Here is a 25,612-nt window from a genome sequence, read left to right on the forward strand (position 1 = left end):
TACCATATGCGGTGTTCCATTTTCATGTCTTTTGTATTCAGAGACTGTGCCATGAAGTGTTAGCAAATTTCAAGCCCTCTCTCAGTCAAGTCTCCATAGCCAGTGTTCCGCACGCCACCTGACGCCAGAAATTATAAACTCGGCAAATAATTCACAATATCTTATTCAAATTTCCCACTAAAAGGAGACATTATCGACGTTATTTTACGTCACAATAACGTACTTTGGTTAAAAGCATGTGTTTTTTGCTGAATATTTCATTAAACCTTAGTGACATTAGATGAATTATCTATATACGTAGGTGAAATTTAGTTCATGACATTTATTTACTGCATCATTTGATTGCAACTGTGGAAAATTTTACTAGTAAACATCGATATAATTTACTGTATTGGATTCAATCAATTGCCAATCTATATTCCTTAATAAATTCAACAAGGTTAGACTGGGTTTAATTCGATTTATACACATACTTATTCCCGTGAGAGCTGGATGGCTGACACAATCGCAGCCAGGAATAATAGGAAGAATTTCATGGTATTATGTCTCATATTAATTAGAATTAGATGGTACTACGCTACTGGTCAGTAGTATTAGTAAATTAGATTTCTTAGTACAATAAATATATATTATTGCACTAGGGTTTAGTATATGGGTGTTGAAAATTTCCAACTAAAGGGATCCTTTATGGGCCTATTTCCACTACTACTACTACTACTATTTCCTACTACACGACAGAACCTCTAGGGCCTGTCCAGGGACCTCTATTATTCATAATACATATAAATGATTTAGATTCAGGTTTGAGAAGCAATATTTGCTAATTTGCCGATGATACAAATATCGTTAGGTTATTAAACACGGAAAAAGACTCACTATCACTTCAAGATAATCTAAATTGGGGTTTGAAATGGTCAAAAGATTGACAGATGCAGTTTAATGTTGACAAATGTAAGGTTTTGAGGCTAGGTAGTGATGAGAGCGTTACAAGATGCGAGCTACATGTTAACTTTACAGCCAGCACCATGGGCGCCAGCACTGCGGCCAGCACCGTGGGCACCAACACAACGGCCAGCACCATTGGGCGCCAACACCACGGCTAGCACAACGGCGAGTACCACTGGCGCCAGCACCATGGGCGCCAGCACCACGGGCGCCAGCACCACGGGCGCCAGCACTGCAACCAGCATCATGGGGCGCCAACCTCACAACCAGCACCAAAGGCGGCAGCACCGCGGCCAGCACCGTTGACACCAACATAGCGGTCAACACAACGGCCAACACCCTGGGCGCCAAGACCACGGCCAGCACTATGGGCGCCAACACCTCGGCCAACACCATGGGCGCCAGCACCACGGCCAGCACCATGGGCGCCAACACCTCGGCCAACACCATGGGCACCAGCGCCACGGCCAGCACCATGGGCTCTAACACCACAGCTCAAAAGTTTCAGTTAATAGAGTCAGCTTATTAGCTATTAGAGTCAGCGTAATTCGATAAATCGACCACTTGATTTCCCTCGGATTAGAAAATCCTATAATATAATATTTTTTCTTTATACAAGCTTAGAAAAGTACTCAATGACTGTGAGTAAGGCAATTGGTGCGAATAAAAAAAGATTTAGGTACGCTAAGGTTGATAGCCTGGGCCACTCCGTTAATTTATTTAACTTTCCATGTTTGCTGTGATTTATTATTAGCTCAAACATTTCTCCAGAAAACTAAGAAATAATTCTTTTGACCACAATATGTTAGCGATGATGGGTAATTACTGACCAAAACTGTAGCCATGTAACCAATACGCACCCCAAGTTTAAGCTATGGCCATCAATACATTTTGCAACCTGACACACAAAAGAGGTGGGAGAAGCAACTTAAACAAATTTTATACGTGGGTAATTATCAAACTATATAATTATGAGCATCTTTCCGGGTCAGATGTTCCCGGTTGCCCAAGCACTCAACAAAGGGTCAAGAGACCTTGTCAATGGAGGATTTGAGTGGAGAGTTTCTCTTGAGCATGACCCCGACGCTGAAGGGGTTAATGCACTCCTCCAGCATAAGCCTGACAGAGGCCTGGTCTACACTGTTGGTTAGGTGGGTCTCCCTCAGGTACTGCAGGTGCTGTGTGTTCTCCAGCAGCACACCCCGTCCAGAGATCACCTGCCTGCCAACAACACAAAAAAGATGAAAGCTATGATTCAAACATAAATCTTCTCTATATTTCTTATGGTTTCTTCACTTGAGAAGTAAATGAAAAAACTAACTTTCCAAAGTTCATTTTTCAGTTTTATTATGGCCTTGTCATAATAAAACTGCAAAATGATGAGTTTCATTGGCCCTGTCAACATTTTTAACGGCAAAGTTGAAGTGAATACATTTAAGCTAGATCTACCAATATATACAACCGAAAGAGAGCAAACAGATCCACTCCATCTTACACATCTTAAATTTTTCAATGATGGCTAGTGTGGAATATTATCCAATAGTACATAGAATGTAGGAATATGTTGGTGGCATAACATTAAACAAAGGACCACATGTTTTAAATATGGTTATGTTTAGAACAAGTCATGAGGCTCCAGCAAAAACTAGCAAACACAGCAAAACATGACGTCACAAGAAGTCACATACGTTCGGAGCAATCTTTCAGTCAAATGATGAGAAAATTCACAGTTCTCCATCTTTTATGATTTATAATTTGATGTTCAATAGTCAGAACAATTGAATTTGTTGTTTATACATCTTATTTATATGGCTGAAGTCAAATAATATATTGTTAATAGTTACAGTGAGATGTAAAACCCTTTTTCTTTATTTGTAAACAAGTAACTGTGGATCATAAGTGATCAGATCGTAGCCCTCAGAGTATACAAGACAACAAGACACGTTGTACCACATACTGACTCCAGGATTCCTGGTACCACCGTGATGACGAGCGGACGTCTGGACACCTGCTCTGCCTGGGCACTGTCTGATCACGTTCCGTTTCACGATTTTACCCTAATGGTTTTGGTACTGCCATCTGGCATACCTATTCAACGCTCCGGATTGTTACGAAGCCGGGCGCATATATCGCCTTGGCTCACCGGAAAGTTGATAGATTTTGAACGTTTTCTAGCTGGTTCTTCGGGTGGGGAGTGTGGGGAAATTTCCTCACCTATCTACACTTAATATTATACATATAATTTAAATTGTATATACAATAAAAATATGCATTTTCCGTTTGTTGTACTATTTCAATTATATTTAATTATTATTTCATTATCACTTGAAACCGAAGAATTGCGTGTAATTCTTCTGTTTATCTTTTGTAGAGAAATCCCTGTGACGTAACACACGCCACGTATACAGGGGGAGTTAACAAGTCGGTTAATAAAACTACTCTTCTCAATAAATAATTGCTACTCATAGCATAAACGCAATTTAGTAACTAAAGATTAATCTTAAATTACAATTAAAGAAATCTTAGAAGTATCTGATTTATTATTCTCTCTTTCCCGAAACTTGCAAAATAAACAAGCTTCAATAAACATGGAGGAAAAGGTGAAGGTAACCATCCAAAGACCACTGAGATAACTCGTGCGGCCAGTCATCATGAGTTATCACCTTATTACGAGTGATCATCGTGTCTCACTGCCGGAATTGACCGCGTCAACTCCAGGGAATTAACATTATCTGGTTCAAAGTAGTTAATAGTGGTTGGACAATTTATTAATATTAAAGCTTAATCCGATTATGTGGCCGGAGATTTAACACAAAAATGTAAGATTTCAAAAATATATTATATAAATCACTTGATTTAAATTTGTCACATATAATTTGTATGGTAGATTACATTATACTTTCTTGACGGGCATAGTGTGCTCTAGACAAGAAGGCATGACTTTCTGCAAGTCTAACCACGTAGGCGCCATTGTTCACGTGGGCACATCCTGACCAGAGACGCCTCTATCACGAAAACTTTATCTTCAGAATAGCTAAGCTGGCCTTTATTTTACTAACCCCGGGATAGAGCAAGATAAATAAATTAATTTTAACTAATAAATTAACATTAACAATCAAATCATATTGATTTAATTGCTAGTTCTAGCCTAATCTACTAACAATTTCAAATCCCAAGTATGTGGGATATAATTGGGAATAAATTTAAAAAATACAGTCCACTTTTTACCAGATAATTTACACTCAACAATTACATTAACAATAAAATTAAATTAACTTATTCCTCCTGCAAGTAATTCCCCAATAGGCGACGGTGCCCAGCGTGGGCTAGCCGAGAGGTGCCGGGAGATAGTGGGTCTTGGTGGGCTCCTGGTGCGCCCTCAGATGTGGTAGGTTCCCAGTGAGCCCTCAGACATGGTGGGCTCCCGATAAGCCCTCAGAAGTGGTGGGTTCCCGGTGAACCCTCAGACGTGGTGGGCTCCTGGTGAGCCCTCAGACGTGGTGGGCTCCCGGTGAGCCCTCAGACGTGGTGGGCTCCCGGTGAGCCCTCAGACGTGGTAGGCTCCCGGTGAGCCCTCAGACGTGGTAGGCTCCCGGTGTGCACTCAGACATGGTGGGTTGCCAGTGGGTCATCAGAAGTGGTGAGCTCCCGGTGTGCACTCAGACGTGATAGGTTCCCAGTGTGCCCTCATACGTGCTGGGCTCCCTGTGTGCCCTCAGACGTGATGGGCTCCCGGTGTGCCCTCAGAGTTGGTGGGCTCCTGGTGTGCCCTCAGACGTGGTGGGCTCACGATGTGCCCTCAGACGTGGTGGGCTTCTGGTGCGCCCTCAGACGTGGTGGGCTCCCGGTATGCCCTCAGACGTGGTGGGCTTCTGGTGCGCCCTCAGACGTGGTGGGCTCCCGGTATGCCCTCAGACGTGGTGGGCTCCCAGTGTACCACCAGACATGGTGGGTGTCGGAAAATCCGACACCATTTAATAATAATACATGAAATTGCAGATAATATTGCTGCTGTGTTGTATACACAAGTTAACCCATAGAAAATGTAGCTTGTAGTGGAATTTCCGTCAATAGAAAACGGGATATCATTGCCACATACTGTTATAAATTCACCAGCTATTCTATTGGGAATTATTCTTAAATACATTAGTCTTTGGACTTTATACATTATAAAAACATCTTATTTGAATTAACTTAATTATCAGTATCAAAATAAAGTAAATGTGACCCTTCTATCAGTTACTGATATCTGGACAAGCCAGTAGAGTCGTGAGGAAGGAGTGGTCAGCCATTGTTGTTAAGACCAGAGGCGCAGGGGAGCAAATTCAGCTCCTATAAATTCTCTTGGACGAAGTGTTATGGAGACCAAAGTTCAGCCATCATCAACACGCTGTCAACAATCACAAGGGAAGTGTTTTCCGAAACCCGTTTATCTAATCATTTTTGGCCATTAGTGTTAGGTAGATATTGGGCGAACCAGTGAGAACACAAATGCTCGACTCAATAAAGATAATTAAGCCTTGGTCCTTATCATATCTATTGTACAGTGCTTTCTCTGATATAGCTTTCATATATTAGGATTCTGGCTTTACAGCTAGCATTCTTTGATAGGAACAAGGGACAAGAAGAGTAAGCAAGACTTGATACATCAGTTACTGGGTGATGGAAGCTGCCTCAAACGAGGATAATTTGGTGTCTACATCCTAGTTATACCTGGTGGACTAAGCCTGCTGTACAATAAGATAAGGAACCTCCTCAATGTATACCAATATTTATATTGGTATACCAGTATACCAATATATATATTGTATACCAGTTTAATACTGTAGTTTGATTGGCTGCATATATATAAATTGAATATAAACCCCCCTAATGTGTAAGGATCGATTTGTGAGATTAATTCAGAAATGCAGTCCACTTAACATCATACCAATAGCTATCGAAATATATAAATTAACGTATATATAAATTCTATATAAATTCATATAAATTAAATAAATATAAATCTCACAGGTCAGTTCCCACAGTGGGCTCCCGGTGTGCCCTGAGACGTGGTGGGCTCCCAGTGTGCCCTCAGACGTGGTGGGCTCCCAGTGTGCCCTCAGACGTGGTGGGCTCCCAGTGTGCCCTCAGACGGGGTGGGCTCCCAGTGTGCCCTCAGACGGGGTGGGCTCCCGGTGTGCCCTCAGACGGGGTGGGCTCCCGGTGTGCCCTCAGACGTGGTGGGCTCCCGGTGTGCCCTCAGACGGGGTGGGCTCCCGGTGTGCCCTCTGACGTGGTGGGCTCCCGGTGTGCCCTGAGACGTGGTGGGCTCCCGGTGTGCCCTCAGACATGGTGGGCTCCCGGTGTGCCCTCAGACATGGTGGGCTCCCGGTGTGCCCTCGGACGTGGTGGGCTCCCGGTGTGCCCTCAGACGTGGTGGGCTCCCAGTGTGCCCTCAGACGTGGTGGGCTCCCGGTGTGCCCTCAGACGTGGTGGGCTCCCGGTGTGCCCTCAGACGTGGTGGGCTCCCGGTGTGCCCTGAGACGTGGTGGGCTCCCGGTGTGCCCTGAGACGTGGTGGGCTCCCGGTGTGCCCTCAGACATGGTGGGCTCCCGGTTTGCCCTCAGACGTGGTGGGCTCCCGGTGTGCCCTCAGACATGGTGGGCTCCCGGTGTGCCCTGAGACGTGGTGGGCTCCCGGTGTGCCCTCAGACGTGGTGGGCTCCCGGTGTGCCCTGAGACGTGGTGGGCTCCCAGTGTGCCCTGAGACGTGGTGGGCTCCCGGTGTGCCCTCAGACATGGTGGGCTCCCGGTTTGCCCTCAGACGTGGTGGGCTCCCGGTGTGCCCTCAGACATGGTGGGCTCCCGGTGTGCCCTCAGACGTGGTGGGCTCCCGGTGTGCCCTCAGACGTGGTGGGCTCCCGGTGTGCCCTCAGACGTGGTGGGCTCCCGGTGTGCCCTCAGACGTGGTGGGCTCCCGGTGTGCCCTGAGACGTGGTGGGCTCCCGGTGTGCCCTCAGACATGGTGGGCTCCCGGTGTTCCCTCAGACGCGGTGGGCTCTCGGTGTGCCCTCAGACGTGGTGGGCTCCCAGTGTGCCCTCAGACGTGGTGGGCTCCCGGTGTGCCCTCAGACGTGGTGGGCTCCCGGTGTGCCCTCAGACATGGTGGGTTCCCGGTGTGCCCTCAGACGTGGTGGGCTCCCAGTGTGCCCTCAGACGTGGTGGGTTCCCGGTGTGCCCTCAGACGTGGTGGGCTCCCGGTGTGCCCTGAGACGTGGTGGGCTCCCGGTGTGCCCTCAGAAGTGGTGGGTTCCCGGTGTGCCCTCAGACGTGGTGGGCTCCCGGTGTGCCCTCAGACGTGGTGGGCTCCCGGTGTGCCCTCAGACATGGTGGGCTCCCGGTGTGCCCTCAGACGTGGTGGGCTCCGGGTGTGCCCTCAGAAGTGGTGGGTTCCCGGTGTGCCCTCAGACGTGGTGGGCTCCCGGTGTGCCCTCAGACGTGGTGGGCTCCCGGTGTGCCCTCAGACGTGGTGGGCTCCCGGTGTGCCCTCAGACATGGTGGGTTCCCGGTGTGCCCTCAGACGTGGTGGGCTCCCAGTGTGCCCTCAGACGTGGTGGGCTCCCGATGTGCCCTCAGACATGGTGGGTTCCCAGTGTGCCCTCAGACATGGTGGATTCCCGATGTGCCCTCAGACATGGTGGGTTCCCGGTGTGCCCTCAGACATGGTGGGTTCCCGGAGTCCCCTTAGACGTGGTGGGCTCCTGGTGTGCCCTCAGACATGGTGGGTTCCCGGAGTCCCTTTAGACGTGGTGGGCTCCTGGTGTGCCCTCAGACGTGGTGGGCTCCCGGTGTGCCCTCAGACATGGTGGGTTCCCCGGAGTCCCCTTAGACGTGGTGGGCTCCTGGTGTGCCATCAGACGTGGTGGGCTCCTGGTGTGCCCTCAGACATGGTGGGTTCCCCGGAGTCCCCTTAGACGTGGTGGGCTCCTGGTGTGCCTTCAGACGTGGTGGGCTCCCGGTATGCCCTCAGACGTGGTGGGCTCCCGGTGTGCCCTCAGACGTGGTGGGCTCCCGGTATGCCCTCAGACGTGGTGGGCTCCCAGTGTGCCCTCAGACGTGGTGGGCTCTGGGTATGCTCTCAGACGTGGTGGGCTCCCAGTATGCCCTCAGACGTGGTGGGCTCCCGTTGTGCCCTCAGACGTGGTGGGCTTGCGGTGTGCCCTCAGACGTGGTGGGCTCCAGGTATGCCCTCAGACGTGGTGGGCTCCCGTTATGCCCTCAGACGTTGTGGGCTCCCGTTGTGCCCTCAGACGTGGTGGGCTCCAGGTGTTCCCTCAGACGTTGTGGGCTTCTGGTGTGCCCTCAGACGTGGTGGGCTCCCGGTATGCCGTCAGAAGTGGTGGGCTCCCGGTATGCCCTCAGACGTGGTGGGCTCCAGGTATGCCCTCAGACGTTGTGGGCTTCTGGTGTGCCCTCAGACGTGGTGGGCTCCCGATGTGCCCTCAGACATGGTGGGTTCCCGGTGTGCCCTCAGACATGGTGGGTTCCCGGAGTCCCCTTAGACGTGGTGGGCTCCTGGTGTGCCCTCAGACATGGTGGGTTCCCGGAGTCCCTTTAGACGTGGTGGGCTCCTGGTGTGCCCTCAGACGTGGTGGGCTCCCGGTGTGCCCTCAGACATGGTGGGTTCCCCGGAGTCCCCTTAGATGTGGTGGGCTCTGGGTAGGCTCTCAGACGTTGTGGGCTCCTGGTGTGCCCTCAGACGTGGTGGGCTCCTGGTGTGCCCTCAGACGTGGTGTGGGTCTGGATTCTGTGTTGTCGGGAGCCAACTGAATGACTTTTTCTGTTTTAGATATTTTTCACAATATTAATACTTTTTAAAGTATTCATTTTGTAAATACTTTATTAACCTTTGTTTTTCAAGATGTAGATGAATGGTATTTGTTATCCATTCTAGTAATTTTACCACATTAGACATTCAGCTAAATCGGGGAGCCGGTGGCTGAGCGGACAGAACACTGGACGCGTGATCCTATGGTCCCGGGTTCGGTCCCGGGCGCCGGCTAGAAAAAATAGGCAGAGTTTCTTTCATCTTGATGCCCCTGTTACCTAGCAGTAAATAGGTACATGGGAGTTAGTCAGGTGTCATGGGCAGCTTCCTGGGTGTGGAGGCCTGGTCGAGGACCGGGCGCGGGGATACTAAGCTCCGAAATAATCTCAAGATAACCTCATTATAACGGAAATGGCTGATACTTCGAAGCCAGTAATCTATTTCCTTTCCAAGAGATCGACTAAACATTTGTAACTCTATGATTGTGGTAATTTACTCGATAGAATGATATATTAAATATAAAAGAGAAGGGCTCACATAGATAGTCTTTGCAGTTCTTTATGACATTGGTAAAGGCTTATTTCTGATATGATAATCTACTTCCATGGATTCCCATTTTTGACTAAAATTATTCTACCTAATCAACTTATATTACTTTGGAGTTTATCTGGAGAGGGTTCTGGGAGTTCCTTTACTCCCCAAGCCCGGCCAGGGGCAAGGCTTGGCTTATAATAACTTGGTTCAATAGGATGTTGCTTCAATGAGTTATAAGTATAATCCACATTGAAATCAAGTGACATGGCACCCACCTCCGTACACATCACTTTCTGAGGACAGCCTGCCTCCCATGTTCGGGGATGGCCAATCTGCCTTTTCCCAAAGAGTGCTCAGTTCCTCATAATTTATATGTGGGAGTAATAAAGGTGTTGGAAATAAAATTTTGTTATTGATGGAGTCTAAACACTATAACTCTACAATAGGCAAATGTGCAAATATTATATTAAAGAATATAGCGCTAAGTGTTAATTATTCAGATAACATAGTCATAATATTATTTGCTATTTTTATACCTTACTCTTCGAAGCAAATTTTGCATGACCTATAAATAGAACCACTTAGAAAAACAGGCTTAGAGAATATAAAAATCTTCGGCAGCATGACATCTAATACACAGCAGACTTACTTGAGGAAATTGGTGACATTGTCAAAGAGAAGGAAGTTCCAGATGAGTGAGTGGACGTCCTGATTGGCTGAGCCCTTGAATATGTCCACCCAGAAGTCGCTGTAGCCACCAACCGCCAGCTTCCTCTGTCCATAACAAACATCAACTGTTAGGGCTAGCTAGCGGCTACGGGGTATACTGTGAGTACTCACCTAGTTGTACTTTCGGGGGTCGCGCTCCGGCTCTTTGGTCTCGTCTCTCAACCATCAATCTACTGGTGTACAGAATCCTGAGTTTCTCGAGATCTGTCATATCTACATTTGAAACTACGTATGGAGTCAGCCTCCGCCCCCTCACTTCCTAGTGCATTCCATTTACTAACTACTCTGACACTGAATAAGTTCTTTCTAATGTCTCTGTGGCTCATTAGGGTACTCAGCTTCCACCTTCATAAACGGGATAAAGATACTTTTTATCCAAAAGAGCCAAATCGAATCGAATAATACAGGAGAAGATGCCCATGGGGCGAGCCTTGAAGTGGGGACAGCTGAAGAGAAGTCGGTGAGAGGAAATGCTGAAGTTGAAGAGAAAGTGCCAGGGCTTGACCAAGCTGCGTGTGAATATGTCGATGCTGCAAACCACCCAACAACTGGCTAGGCTGGGAGACGGGTCTGGAAGGCGGCAGTGGCAGTTCTTCTGCATTCAAGGTGGAGAATATTCTTGCTACTGTGTGGTGCTTCTTCTTTCTTCTTTCTTCTTTTTTTTTCTTCTTTTTATTTCTTCATGCTGCAAGTAATCATCTGATGTTTGTACTCGGTGTAGTCACTTTGGATGAGGTCAGGTGACAGTGTAGACTCATCGCATTCCTCGAAGATTACGTTGTTAGGCAGACTGAATGTGTTTTCTGGATAGGCCTGCTTCATGATGTCTGCCTTCATGTTATACATCTGGCTGGAGATCCGTCTGAACTCGGGCGATCCAACTGCATTCCTGTTACGCTGTTGAAGCATTACTGATATTTCCAGAGTTTCTTCACAATCTATCTCCTGGGCTGAGGGTGGTGAGTGTGCTTCAATGTCAACAGAGGCATTTGAGTCGTCATTAGAAGATGTGGTGAGGCCTGCAGGAGAAGTTGATGGCAGTATCGCACATGATGTAGTCGCTGGAGCAATAGTGTCCGGGTTGACAGGCGTCTCTGGTGTGGGGTCGGACTCAGGTGGAGAGGAACCATCGGTAAACATGGCCTCTGGTATCACAAAGGTCGGAAGGTTGTTGAGCTTGTACAAGTCGTTCAGTATTTTGTTCCGTTTCTTGAGATCTCCACCTGACATTTCTGATGCGAAGTGAATCAGAGCTGTTAATCTCCGGCGGGCTACAGCAGAAGCCAAAAAAACCATACTGTTAGCAAAGCGAGCATCATGGGCAAAATTTTGTGATAGATTCACACCCACTACGCCACATTCAAAAGTCTGGGCTACATTTAACAGCATTAAAGGTCGCCCAACATTCCCTTCGTTCCCCCTGATGATCAACGGTTCACTCTGTCAAACACCTCAGGAGCGTGCAAATGTTCTTGCTGAATGTCTTAAAGTTACCCTCTCAACACCCTTCTTTCATGCCCAAGAACTCCCCCTCAGACAAGAAATTGACCGTGCCATACTGCTACCCATGCTCGGCGTTGACAACATGTACACCTTAAGCGAGCTACAATTAGCCTTAACCCGCCTACCTCTTGGCAAGGCACCTGGAGAGGATGGAATTCCATATGAACTCATTAAACATCTTCCATCAACTGCACATAGTACTCTCCTAAACTATTACAACCTATGCTGAACCCACGGAAATATTCCCTCATAAAGGCAGACCAGTATTATTCTTCCGTTCCTTACACCAGGAAAAGACCCATCCCAACCTGCGTCATATAGACCTATTTCCCTACTATCATGTCTCAGTAAAGTCATGGAAAGACTAGTACATACTCGCCTCCAATGGTACCTAGAATATAATAATATTATACCGTCACTCCAAGCTGAATTTCGACCGCAATGCTCTACACTCGATCAAATACTTTGCCTTGAACATGAAATCCGCACCTCCCTCAGAAGCAGCAAATTTTGTATTGTTCTCTACTTAGACCTCAAAGGAGCTTTTGATAGCATTCCTCATACTTGCCTCCTCGCAAAGCTTGCGCGTTTAGGCGTACAGGGAAGATTACTTTTATGGTTAAAATCCTATCTTACGAACAGGACCTCTAAAGTCTATATACAAGGCGAGTTTTCCGATGACATCCCAATACAAACGGGTGTCCCACAAGGCTCCATACTAAGCCCAACCCTTTTTGCTGCATTCTTAGCAGATTTGCCTAACACCCATCCTGTTAACCTCTCGGCGTACGCCGACGACTTAACACTGTATTATTCAGACAACGCCTTACCTAATACAGTCTCAACAATGCAAACAGCACTTGATCACCTCATAAATTGGACACAACAATGGGGCCTTCAAGTTAGTACTACCAAAACCTATTATCAAATTTTCACTAAAAAAAGACTTGTTCATCTACCCACCCTCACAATACACAACACTCCCATCCAACACGTACGAGAACATAAATACCTTGGCATGCACTTAGACTCGCCCTCACTTACCTGGAAAGCACACATTCAACACCTTAAACAGACGACACAACCCCGACTCGCCATACTGAAAGCCCTCACTGGCACCACCTGGGGAGCACACCATAAAATCTTGCTCCGTTTCTATACAACCTACATTCGCAGCCAACTAGACTATTGTTGCCAAGCATATGCGTCGGCTGCGCCTACTAACCTACAGAGCCTAGAGGTCATCCAAAACAATGCCATGCGACTTATATGTGGCGCAATGCGTTCCACTCCTATCCTCGGACTTTACGGGGAAACGGGCCTCACAAGCCTAGCTACCAGACGAGACATAATGTGTGCCAACTATCTGTCACTCTGTACCACTGCTCACCAGACACACCCATACAGATCAAAAATTAACCCAACAGTTAACCCACATAACCCCCGCTTCCCAACCAATCACTCACAACCTTTCCTCACACGGGCTACAAATAACCTCAATATAGGCCTCTCTCTATTCCAAAACTCGGAAACCCAACTTACTGTTCCCCCTATTCCACCCTGGCTTTATACAACTCCTAATACAGCAATACAACTCGAAGACAACATTCCAAAGTCTGCACCAAACTCAGCCATAGCCTCAGTCTTTCTCTCAACAATGAAAAATTGCTACCCAAATACCACAGCGATTTATACAGATGGATCTCGTATCATCATGAACAACGTACCCTCGGTCACTAGCGCTGTATGGATACCGGAATACCATCTCAAGCAGGGATGGCGATTACCAAACCAACTATCTGTTTTCACAGCTGAATTATATGCCTTATATCAAGCTCTCCAAATAATCACAACATTACCAATCGGGACATATACAATCTGAAAACCTTCTCAATTCTATGCTCAGCCCTTCAATCTCTAGTGCCTTCATTTCATTCACTGCTGCATTGTCCTTATCATTCCACTCTGTACTGCTGGAGCCTTCCTGCCCTTTAATTCCCACAGCTACCACTGATCTTTTTCTTTCCATCAGCTGGGTAGTGGAGCGTGCCACTTCCTTTGAGGTGGCAGCTTTCATGGCCACCTCCATCATTGTGGAGATTACTTCAGATTTTTTTTAGCATTTCTGCAAATGTTGCTTTGAAAGTGGCATTCTCTTCCAGTATACTATTTCCACCTCCCCCCCTGGATGATTTTCTGAGTCTTAGCATCAACACTGTTCTCTTTGAGGGTTCTAATCTCCTCTTTCGCTGCTGTCAGCTCTCTTTTCAGGTTGCTTATATCATTCTTCATTTCCTGCATCCATCCCTGCATCTCACTCTTGATGTCCTCCAAAAATTGGGCGAACATTTCCTTCATTTCATCATATTGAATTTTTCCTGTTCCCCTGTTTCCTCTGGCCATCATGCCTGCCTATGTTCTTGTTATGCTGTAATAGGATTTGTCAGGAGGAGGGCAAGCGGGGATGTGTGTGTGTGTGAGAGAGAGAGAGAGAGAGAGAGAGAGAGAGAGAGAGAGAGAGAGAGAGAGAGAGAGAGAGAGAGAGAGAGAGAGAGAGAGAGAGAGAGAGAGAGAGAGAGAGAGAGAGAGAGAGAGAGAGAGAGAGAGAGAGAGAAGTTACCTAGTTGTGCTTGTGGGGTTTGAGCTCTGGCTCTTTGGCCCTGCCTCTTAACTGTCAATCAACTGGTGCACAGATTCATGAGCCTACTGGGCTCTATCCATTTGTTGGGCTCCATCTACATTTGGAACCGTGTATGGAGTCTGCCTCCACCACATCACTGCCTAATGCATTCCATCTGTTAACTACTCTGACACTGAAAAAGTTCTTTCCAACGTCCTTGTGGCTCATTTGAGTACTCAGTTTCCACCTGTGTCCCCTTGTTTGCGTACCACTCATGTAAACAGTTCATCTTTATCTATCATGCCAATTCCTCCTAGAATTTTGTAGCTAGTGATCATGTCTTCCCTTACTCTTCTGTCCTTCGGTGTCGTGAGGGGACTTCATGCAGCCTTTCCTCGTAACTCATGCCTCTTACTTCTAGCACTAGCCTAGTGGCATACCTTTGAACTTTTTCAAGCTTCGTCTTGTGTTTCACAAGGTACGGGCACCATGCTGGGACTGCATACTCCTGGATTGGGCTTACAAATGTGGAATGCAAGGTGTGGGTAAATTATTCCCACATATAGTTTACTATAATCATAAATTAATTAATAAGTCCAGATGAATATATTACGTAAGTGGACTGTATAAATGTAATAGTTGGTTGGATAATTCCACTTCCACACTTTTTGGGGGGTAGATCTAATACTGCTTTTATAATCAAATGAGGGTTATGGAGTTAGTAGACTAACTATAATATCATAACTAAGTAATTATCAGCTTAGCTGTCTAGTAGATAATGAGAAGTACATCTGACAGCCTTCTGATATCAGTATAATCCTGTCTCAACGTGATGGCATCATGGACACATGATTCATCAGTCAAGGTGACCCACTCTCCTATATAATTCCATACTGTGAAAAAAAATGTAATTTCTACTGAACTACAGTTATACCAACTAATTTCCACTGAAAGGATTAACCGATTCTCGGAATTAAACGTACGAGGTTTATTTGATAATCCTACATCCTAATGATCGGATAATCTATCACTATAATTATTGCCATAAAGAATGATAAGATTGCTCCTCCGACAAGGAGTTGTGTTCTCAATGTTGGGCGAAACAGGGAGCAACATCTAGGATTCATTAATGCACGGATGATCTCTAATTTTTACTATGCTAATGGCAAGCTTCTTAGGATACTGATCAAGCTGGCTACAACAGAGCGAGCACACCGAGCAGAGTGACGCGTGAGCACTCTATCTCCCTATCAGTGCATTATTTCGGCATTCAAGTTACGATATTTTACTGTCTTTCTATCAAATAAGAAGTTGCCGACATTATTTTACATCAGAATAATGCACTTCAGGTATCAACAGACGGGTTTCCACTGTTTATATTAGTGTGCCGGTGTCATTAGATAAACAAAATATATATGCATAGATAAAGATCAGTTTGTGACTTTTATCCAACCGGAATCAGCTGATCGTGGTTATAGAAAATTTTACTTAGAAACAGAAGGTTAATTTGTTTTAATGAATTAAATCAATTTCCAATCTAAATTACCTAGTAAATTAAACAAAGATTAGACTAGGTTTAATTCTATTTATATAAATAGTTTGTTCTCATGGGAACTGGGCGGTTGATGTAACGGTGGCCATGAATAATAGGAAAAATTTGGCAACACGACGCTACTTGTTATGTTAGTAATGTTAGTAAATTTGATTTCCGAGCACAATAAATTTATCTTATCGTACTAGGTGTTAGTATTTAGGGTGTCGAAATTTTCCGACTTAACTCCGGAGTAGAGAAAACAGGAGTCGCAGTTCTTGATTCAGTACTGATGTTCCTGATGCTCACCCCCCCCTTCCCTTGGCCCCCAAAGTTATAAGCTCATTACATGTTAATAAGTCAGCACATTGGTAAGTACATAACGGATGTCCCGGATCTGTATAAGTGTTATGGAAACTAAGTAATTAATCTGTCATCACGGGTACATCTACTTAATGATTAAAATATTAGTCATCATGTCCTTAAAGATCGAGCAGACTCCTAGTTCTACAGTGAGGTCAGTTGTTAGGGTCGCTATGAGTTACAACTTGTTAAGTTACTTAGGCACTGAATTATTCCTACAGACTCATGAGATCGGCTCAACCTCAAAGGCCAAATTATCTGCATTTTTGGAGAGTTAAAATATTGTTTGAATTTAAGTTTACATTGTTGCGCTGCAATCCTTTATGGACGAATAATGGGGTTTAAAGGGTTGTTTTCTTCTGGAAATTCAGGTAAGTTCATATTTTGAGAATTTTCATGTCCCGTCAATTTCAGAGGAACTAATTTCTCTAAAGTTTTTAGGGTGCTCTTGCCTCAACACTTGACCCTAACTATTCTTAAAACTCCTTGGTCATCTGGATGTTCAGAAACAATTTTGCCTACAGACCACTCTGACTTCGGCCTGTCGCTGTCCACTAAGACAAGATCACCTGGTTTTAAATTGATTTTTTATAGGGGTTTGCAGCTCCATAATGGTATTCTCTCAGATCAGACATACTCATGAGTCTACACTTCATTCCACCTACCTATCACTCTGGAAAGAAGTTTATAACTATCCATAAAGTCACTCCCACCGACATATGAGGGATCTTCCGGCTCCTCATCTTCTAGAGATATCAGACTAAGACTAAGAAGGCTCCTATTTATCAGGTGGGATGGACTAAGTGTTTATTTTAGTGAGAAATCATCCGAGAGATAGGTCAGGAGTCGGTTGTTGACTCGTGCCTCTATTTCAGTGACAATGGTTTGGATTTCTAGTAGGCTAATTTTGGGGGCAATATAGGGCTTTTCTCAAACATCGTTTAACAGTGTCTACCAAACATTCATAGAATCCACTGTGCCACGGTGCTCTGGGAAGTATAAATTTCCAGTGGCACTGTCTTTGTTTTAAGACTGCACATACCTCTGGATGATTCCATATCTCCTTTAGGCAGGCTTCTCCTGCCACAAAATTGGATCCCTTATCCGAAATCATCAACCTGAGCAGGATTGACATGCCACCTACCTTCAAAAGGCTTGTAGGAAGGATCCTACACTCATGTCAAAAGTTACTTCTAAGTGTAAACCTCTTGTGGTGGCGCACGTAAAGAGACATATATAGGCTTTCACCGGAATCTTGTCTGGAGTGCCTGTTAAGATAAGTGCTCCTGTGTAATCCCCCCAAGTGGTCTCAAAGGGATGAAGGTGAACGACTCATTCTCTAGGTAATGGTGTTGGACCTGGGTAAGGGCACTCCCGAGTGTCATACCTCCAGCAGGTCACACAAGATTTAATTATCGATTTGACAGTTTGACGACAGAGGACAAAACTTCTGCCTTAAATCAGTGATAGTGTCTAACACTCTACCATGTAAGGTGCCATATTCATGACAATGTTGTACTATTAATTTACTAATGATGTGGTGACGAGGAAGGGGTATAGGATTCTTTACATCCAACTCAACGTCCACATGTTGTAAACGTCCTCCACATCGTAAAATATTATGATTGTATTTATCATAATACAAAAAAATATCATAAAATCATACTATATGCCTAAAGACTTTACTATTTTATTAGGGAGAGTTTCATAATTTCTCCCATAGGTTTCCATCGTCGCTTGTTTGGCCCCATATTTTATTGGACTAGGGAATTGGTATCTTATTCCTATTTTATTAAGAAAATCAAACACTATTTGGGTGATCCCTAGTAGTTTACTTAAACTAGAATAATGACTAGGATCAATAGCCAATGTTCGAGGGGGTTCTGGTGTCTCAGTGGGAGACAGTGATATTGGTCACTATGACTTGTGGCTTTTGCTTAGGCCACTGACCACTGACCAGCCACTGGGGTCCATTAAACTACATCTCGGTTTTGACTAATTGTCTTAGCGTCAATCCTCGTGAGAGGTAGTCAGCTGGGTTATCCTTTGTAGGTACTTTTCTCAGTTTGTATTCTTCTGACATCTCTCTTCTCTTCCTAACACGGTTACTGACATAGGGAGTTTTATTATGATTGTTTTTTACCCATTGTAAGATTGCCTCATCGTCTGACCACACTACTATCTCAGAGAAGTGAATATTGTTTAGTGTCTTGGTCAGGTAATGAGCCAATCGAACACCTACCAACAAAGCCGTTAATTCCATTTGTGGCAGTGACTGCTTCTTTAGTGGGGCCACTCTGGCTTTAGAAGTAAGCAGTATTGATTGCTCTGTGTTCACTAAATAGGCTACGATGCCACACGCCTTTCCCGAGGCGTCACAAAACACATGCAATTTTATAGGTTGTTTTAATCCTATGGCATTACGAGTAAATTTAAGGGTACTGAGAATATTTAGATCTGTTATTATCTGCTGCCATTTGTCTTGTAAGTCACATGACAAGAGATCATCCCAACCCATTTTTGTTTGCCAACATTCCTGCATGAGAAGTTTGCCTTTAATTAAAATGGGGCTGATCAGGCCTAAAGGGTCAAATGGTTTACTGAAAAAAGATAATAACTTTCTCATGGTTAAGGTAGATTATTGGTTTCCACTGATTTAATATTTAACTCACCAGAAGTGTTCCATTCCATACCAAGGACTTTCAAAGTATGAGGTACTTTGTTACCCAGAAATTCATTTTCTATTAACTGATTTAATTGTTTATTATTAAAAGCCCACGACTGGAGAGGCATGTTGGCCCTCAGTAATTCTAGATTAGCCTCATGATATATTTCAATCAGTTTTGATTCATCACTTGTAATTCCTTGGAAATTGTCTTCATATAAATTATTTCTAATTTTGGTTTTGTGAGGACTATTAGATTTCTTCAAATGCTTATCCAATGTTGCTTGAAGCACAAATGGAGAAGATGTAGCCCCAAATAAGACTGATGCAAATCTATAGGTTACGATTTCACTATGTGCATCACTTGGATCCTTTACCCAGAGGAACATTGTGAAATTTTGGTCTTCTTCTTCTTGAAGACTTACTCTAAGGAAAGCCTTATTTATATCGGCAGTATATGAGTAGGTTCCTAGACGAAACCGTAACAACACATCATTGAGTCTTTGTGTAAGACTCAGGCCAGTTTGTAGGCAGTAATTTAGTGCGACACTATTTGCCTTAGCCTTGGCACTACAGTTGAATACAACCCTAATGGTTGTAGTAATTGAATCTTTCAACACGGCATAATGAGGCAAGTAATGTCCCTCTTTAGAGGTATCATTCTTGACAACTTCAATAAACTTGTCAATTTGTTGTTGTTGTATCAAGTTGTGATACAGTTGTAATTTGTCAGGTTGCTTATTCAATCGAGCTACCTGAGATTTTACCTGACTTAGTGCCATGAAATGGCTTACAGGTAATTGTGGATGTTTCAATTTCCATGGCAATTTAACCTATTATTGATAATCTTTACAAATATCTGAGTTAAGATATTGTTGATAAGTCCAAGTATTATCAGGACTTGATTGCTCAGTGACAATGCCTAAAGATCCCAGAATTTATGTACAGGCGGATCAGGGGTATCTTTAGCAATGTCTCTGAATTTGAGTGGTGACTGTTCCAAGAATAGTCACGCAACTATAATTGAAGTAACTTGTTGACTGTCTACTGATGAAGATTGTTTCTGATGTAACACTGGTTCAGTGAGAAATTTGGCTCCAGCTGATAGCAACAGATTCATTCCCTGTTGCTTGGTACATCCAGTGATAAATTTATAGTAATATTCTGCTCCTACAAGTATACTGATATCGGTGAGGTGATCAGACTTAATTTTATGATCAGCCAACTTAACTTCTTTACTTCTGAAAAATTTATCTATGTTCCCTAGACCATTAACATACAGGTCAGATGGGATTTTATGCACTATAATAGTCTGCACTGGGCAGGTGTAGCCTCCTATGAGTACTAAAACTTTCACAACCTGTCCTCTTAAAAAGAACGTCGCTTTTGGCTGTTTGTCCGTATGGCCGAATTTGGACGTAATTTGGAAATGAAAAAAAAATGAAAATAAATTTAGGATTTTTTTTCAACAACAGTAAGTTAAGGGTCCTCTGATAGGTTAGGTGGGCAGGAAATTCTCATAAAGTTTCCAAACGTTATGAAAAACGTGAATTTAAAGTGTCCTCTTATAACCTCTGCGCGTAGGCCGGACGACTCAAATAGAAAACGGAACAGAACGTCACTTTTGTGAGTCGATTTCATTTCAAATTACGTCCAAATTTGGCCATAGCGCGCATACCAGCCAAAAGTGACGTTCTTTTTAAGAGGATGGGTTGATATTCGCGAGGTCTGGAATTGATTAAAATCCGGAAACGTTCAATTTTACTTGACATAAGGGTTTGAGATTTAAATTGTCAGCTACTTATTGGTCAATAAATGTTTTCTGGGGACCCTTGGTCTAAAGGGTCCCAGATTCCTTAATAGTTAGTCGCAACTGAGCTGTAGGTAATGTTGTAGAATTGTCTGATTTAGTAGCAAGAACATTCACTTCTTGATGTACCTTGCAATATTGTACAGAAGTGGAAGTATTCTGTTCCACTTGAGGTTTTTGTGACCTCGTTTTTGGTTCTCCACACAGTGTTGAGTGGTGTTGGCCTTTATGGCACTTGTTGCACTATGCAATGCAGTCATACAGGTGCTCTGATTATGTGCTCCCAAACATCTTGTACATCTACATAACTCTTTGAAACATTTAATTCTCGCAGTACGACCTGAGTGTGAAGACATCTATATGCTACATGTTCTCCTTAACAGAACAAACTATTTCTCCCTCCTGTAGTAGTAGTTTTAGGAGGCGCATTTACCACAGGTTTGGAGGGACTTATTGTATAGGTATCCACATTGCTACTCCTCCCCCTTGGAGTGGAGTTAGCCATTTTAGATCTTATAGAAGTAGTTGTGGTACTTTGAGATTTACGATGAGTATTAGTTGAAGGTATTGAGATACTCTTACCTTCCTGGTTCGCTCGTTGTCTTTCGACTACAAGGCGTAAACCGTCTGTTATCTCTGTCCCGTTGTTCACAGACGTTTTGTTGTGTAAAGTACACAGTTTGTCCAATGTTTCACTAGGCAACTTCCATCTTATAATTACTTTAGTCAACCACTCAACCACTGAAGTTGACTTCAAGCTTTTTTAGAAAAATTAAGGCTTTAAGTAAGGACTCAAGCCCCAATCAAAAGGTTTGGAGAGAGTCAGTGAAACTATTCGTTGCTGGCAAGTCCAGCAGTTTTTGGACTAGGGTTGTGATAGCTATCTCTGTGTTAGCATAATTATTTTTAAGCAGCTGAACTGCGAGGTCATAGCCATCACTCGTCAAGTTTAAATTTAAGATTATCTTTGAGCCTTCTTCTCTGAGTTAATCTTGTAAATAAGTAAACTTAGTAGTTTTAGGGATAGTGGGTTTAGAATCTACCACATCAACAAACTTGTTCCAAAAGTCATCCTAACTCTCACTCACGCCACCAGAGAATGTGAGTAGACTAATCAAAGGTAATTTTACTTCAGGCTTTGGAAAGTTTGCAGACTCTATGGCTACTTTATTCTGAGTAATTAGTTTATTGAAGGGTTGTAGCGTAACCTGTCCATCATCAACGTACTGGTCTAGCTCACTCATAATATTTTCTAATTCGATTTCAGTGATTTGTGTCTTAGTAAGTTCAGACAAATACTGTGCTATCTGAACTCTAATTTGTTCAAAAATTTTATTAGCAATTTGGAAATAACTTTCCAGTTCAAAATAATTAATTGGTGATTGTTGAGACAGATCATGACGTATGATGATCTGTCTAGTGAAGTGAACGCTTAGACCAGTAAGGGTCCTTTTCATTCTTCCTGCACTATCCATCTTGGTTAATTTAAGCCTTCTAGGATTGGTATAGTTACAACTAATGTAGCTAGGATACTTGTTCTTGTAGTGGATACAAGTAACGTTATAATAGCCTCGTATTTAATTTTCCTCGATTTTGCTATATGATCCTACCTCATGTACAGATTAGATTACAAACTAAATATTAAAAAATCAAGATATGAGTGGCACTTTGATATCACTACAGGTAGTACTGCGGGTTAGTCCTTCTCATTCGCCTTTGGATGGAAAAGTGATACCTAGTAACACTCACAGATGAACACAGCAGTGAAGGAACAAGTGACGAAACTGAGAAAAGGGGAGAACACAGAGAGTGACAAGGAGTTGTGTGAAGAACTCAACAAGAGATTCCAAGAGGTTTCCACAAAAGAACAAGGAGAAGCCCCTGCACTAAATGAGGAGGATTCAAGCCAAGCAACCTTGGAGGAATTTAACTTCACCAGTGATGAGGTAAAAAAAATCATTTGGAGCTGAATGTGACAAAGGCTGTGGGGCTTGACATAATCTAACCATAGATACTAAAGGAAGGTGCAGAAGAACTAAGTGTGCCACTCTCTATGGTGTATAACAGGTCACTAGAAACAGGAAACCTACCGAAAAGTTGGAAGACAGCTAACGTAGTTCCAATATACAAAATGGGTGACAGGCAAGAGGCACTGAACTATAGGCCAGTTTCCCTAACTTTAGTACCATGCAAGGTGATGGAGAAGATCATTAGGAAAATGCGTAGCATCTGGAGGGAAATAGCTTTGTAACACACCACCAGCATGGGTTCACCGATGGTAAATCGTGCATCACAAGTTTAATAGAATTCTATGACCAGGCACCAAAAATTAGGCAAGAAAGAGAAGGGTGGGCAAACTGCATTTTCTTGGACTGCCAGAAAGCCTTTGTCACAGTACCCCATAAAAGGCTGTTAAAAAAGTTGAAGCAACAGACAGGAGTAAAAGGGAAGCTGCTCCAGTCGATAAGGGAGTATTTAAGCAACAGGAAACAGCAAGTAACTGTGAGGGGGAAGGCATCAGAGTGGCGAGATGTCACCAGCAGAGTCCCCATAAGGCTCAGTACTTGGACCCATTCTGTTTCTAATATATGTAAACGATCTTCCGGAGGGTATAGATTCATTCCGTCAGCCGAGCGGACAACACGCTGGAGTTGTGATCCTATGGTCCTGGGTTCGATCCCAGGCGCCGGAAAGAAACAATGGGCAGTTTCTTTCACCCTATGCCCCTGTTACCTAGCAGTAACTAGGTACCTGGGTGTTAGTCAGCTGTCACAGGCTGCTTCCTGGGGGTGGATGCCTGCTCGAGGATTGGGCCGCGGGGACACTAGAGCCCCGAAATCATCTCAAGATAACCTCAAGATAACTTATTCCTCTCAATGTTTGCTGATGATGCAAAAATTATGAGAAGAATCAAGACAGACAAAGATAGACAGAGACTACAGGATGACCTGGACAAACTGGAGGAATGGTCTAGAAAATGGCTGCTAAAGTTCAACTCATGAAAGTGTAAAGTAATGAAATTAGGCGAAGGGAGCAGAAGGCTGAACACAAGGTACCATCTGGGAGGTGAAATCCTGCAGGAGGCAAGCAGAGAGAAAGATCTGGGGTTGATATCACATTGAACCTGTCCCCAGAGGCCTACATCAAAAGGATATCATCAGTGGCATATGCTAGGTTGGCCAACATAAGAACTGCCTTTAGAAACTTGTGTAAGGAATCGCTCAGGACCCTGTATACCACATATGTCAGCCAATCCTGGAATATGCAGCTCCAACCTGGAGTCCATACCTAGTTAAACACGAGACAAAGTTAGAGAAGATTAGCGGTATGCCACCAGACTCGTCCCGGAACTGAGAGGTATGAGCTACAAGGAAAGGCTAAAGGAGCTGAACCTCACGTCCCTGGAAAACAGAAGAGTAAGGGGATACATGATAACCACCTACAAAATTCTCAAGGGAATTGACAGGGTGGACAATGACAAAGACAAAACAAACCAGCAAGGGTGGAACACGAACAAGGGGACACAGGTGGAAACTTAGTACCCAGATGAGCCACAGAGACGTTAGAAAGAATTTTTCAGTGTCAGTGTAGTTACCACATCAAGTGTTGTGGTGGAAGCTGACCCCATACACAGCTTCATATATAGGGATGATAGAGCCTAGTAGGCTCAGAAATCTGTACACCAGTTGATTGACGGTTGAGAGGCAGGACCAAAGAGACAAAGCTCAACCCCCACAAGCACAACTAGATGAGTACAGTAAATAATAATAAAGGTAAAAGAACACAATTCGTGTATTTAATGAATACCACTATGATTAGGGTCTGCACCATGTTAAATGTTGATTAGGCAGAATTGCTTGATACAGCACTAATCAACAAATCCACAAGGGTCGTGATGAGGGTTTGAACCTATATCCGAAAGGATCCCTGACGCGCCTTAATCGACTGTGCCACACACAGCCAAAAGAATTGCAACCGGGAGTTCATCTGGCCTCACACGGATCCTGCAGTATCTCCGAGACACAAACCAGGGTTTTACAGTTTCCCCATGCACCCGGGCTCTGTCAATAATCTCTTCTTCCTCTTCACCCTTATTTCACTACACACAGAAATCACAATAGAGTGGGGCATCAAGTGAACAAATCCACAAGGGTGGTGATGAAGGATCGAACCTACGTCTTTCATACATGCCCTATTAAACCACGGATTCTTCTTTTGCTTCTCGTTTTTTTTCCTGTCGGGCCGGGATAAACCTGTTTGCTGCCTCTTGACACTTTTTGGTGATATATTTTATCATGTCCTGTACGGTCTTAGTTCTGAGTTCTGTGTCCCATGGTATATCCCCTAGGATAATCCCCTAGGAATTTCCTCCTCTCCTCATAATTTCTCTTTCGGTATGCCAGCCCTTTGCTTTCCAGTTCTTTTTTGGGGGAGATAATTAATAGCCCTACCAGGTACTCAAAGATCAATACTCTGTGATCACTCTTTCCCAAGGGGGCTTCCAACTTAACTTCCCTACTTCCCTTATATCCAAGTCATTTAGGGTAAATATCAGATCATGCATTGCTGGTTCATCCTCTCCTCTCATTCTTGTCAGTCCCTTGATGTGTTGGCTGAGAAAGTTTGTTGTTGCTACATCCAGCGACTTAGCTCTCCATGTGTCCTGTCCTTCATGTGGGTCTCTGTTCTCCCAATCTATCTTCCGGTGGTTGAAGTCTCTCTTGATTAGTAGTTTGGATCCGTTCCTGCTAGCTACAGAAGCTGCTCTCTCTATTATATTGATGGTGGCCATGTTGTTTCTATCATATTCCTGTCTGGGTCTTCTGTCATTTGGTGGGGGTTATATATGACTACTATTATAATTTTTTATCCTCCAATTGCTATAGTACCTCATATATAGTCACTGAAAACTTCACAGCCCTGAACAACCATCTCTTCAAAGCTCCAGTCATTTCTTAGCAGCAAAGCTACACCACCTCTTCCTCTACCTTCTCTCTCTTGCTTCACTACAGAGTAGTCCTGTGGAAACACTGCATTTGTTATGGTTTTCGTTAGCTTTGTTTCTGTGAGTGCTATTAGTGAGTGAGTCTTGGTTTTCTTCTA

The 25,612-nt window shown here is 44.1% G+C and overlaps 1 protein-coding gene across 1 annotated transcript in view; it reads right to left on the reverse strand.

Annotated features, from left to right (window-relative positions):
• The window catches only part of LOC138366801 (ionotropic receptor 21a-like), a 145,189-nt gene that overhangs the window by 10,846 nt on the left and 108,731 nt on the right, over positions 1 to 25,612 (reverse strand). Inside the window, exons 7-8 of the mRNA XM_069328085.1 lie at positions 9,938 to 10,062; positions 1,980 to 2,166 (exon numbers count right to left, since the gene is read on the reverse strand). Of these exons, the coding sequence (XP_069184186.1) occupies positions 1,980 to 2,166; positions 9,938 to 10,062 (312 nt within the window). The remainder of the gene's footprint in view (positions 1 to 1,979; positions 2,167 to 9,937; positions 10,063 to 25,612) is intronic.

This window comes from Procambarus clarkii, chromosome 20 (assembly GCF_040958095.1).
Source record: "Procambarus clarkii isolate CNS0578487 chromosome 20, FALCON_Pclarkii_2.0, whole genome shotgun sequence".
In the NCBI taxonomy this organism is placed as follows: Eukaryota; Metazoa; Arthropoda; class Malacostraca; order Decapoda; family Cambaridae; genus Procambarus; species Procambarus clarkii.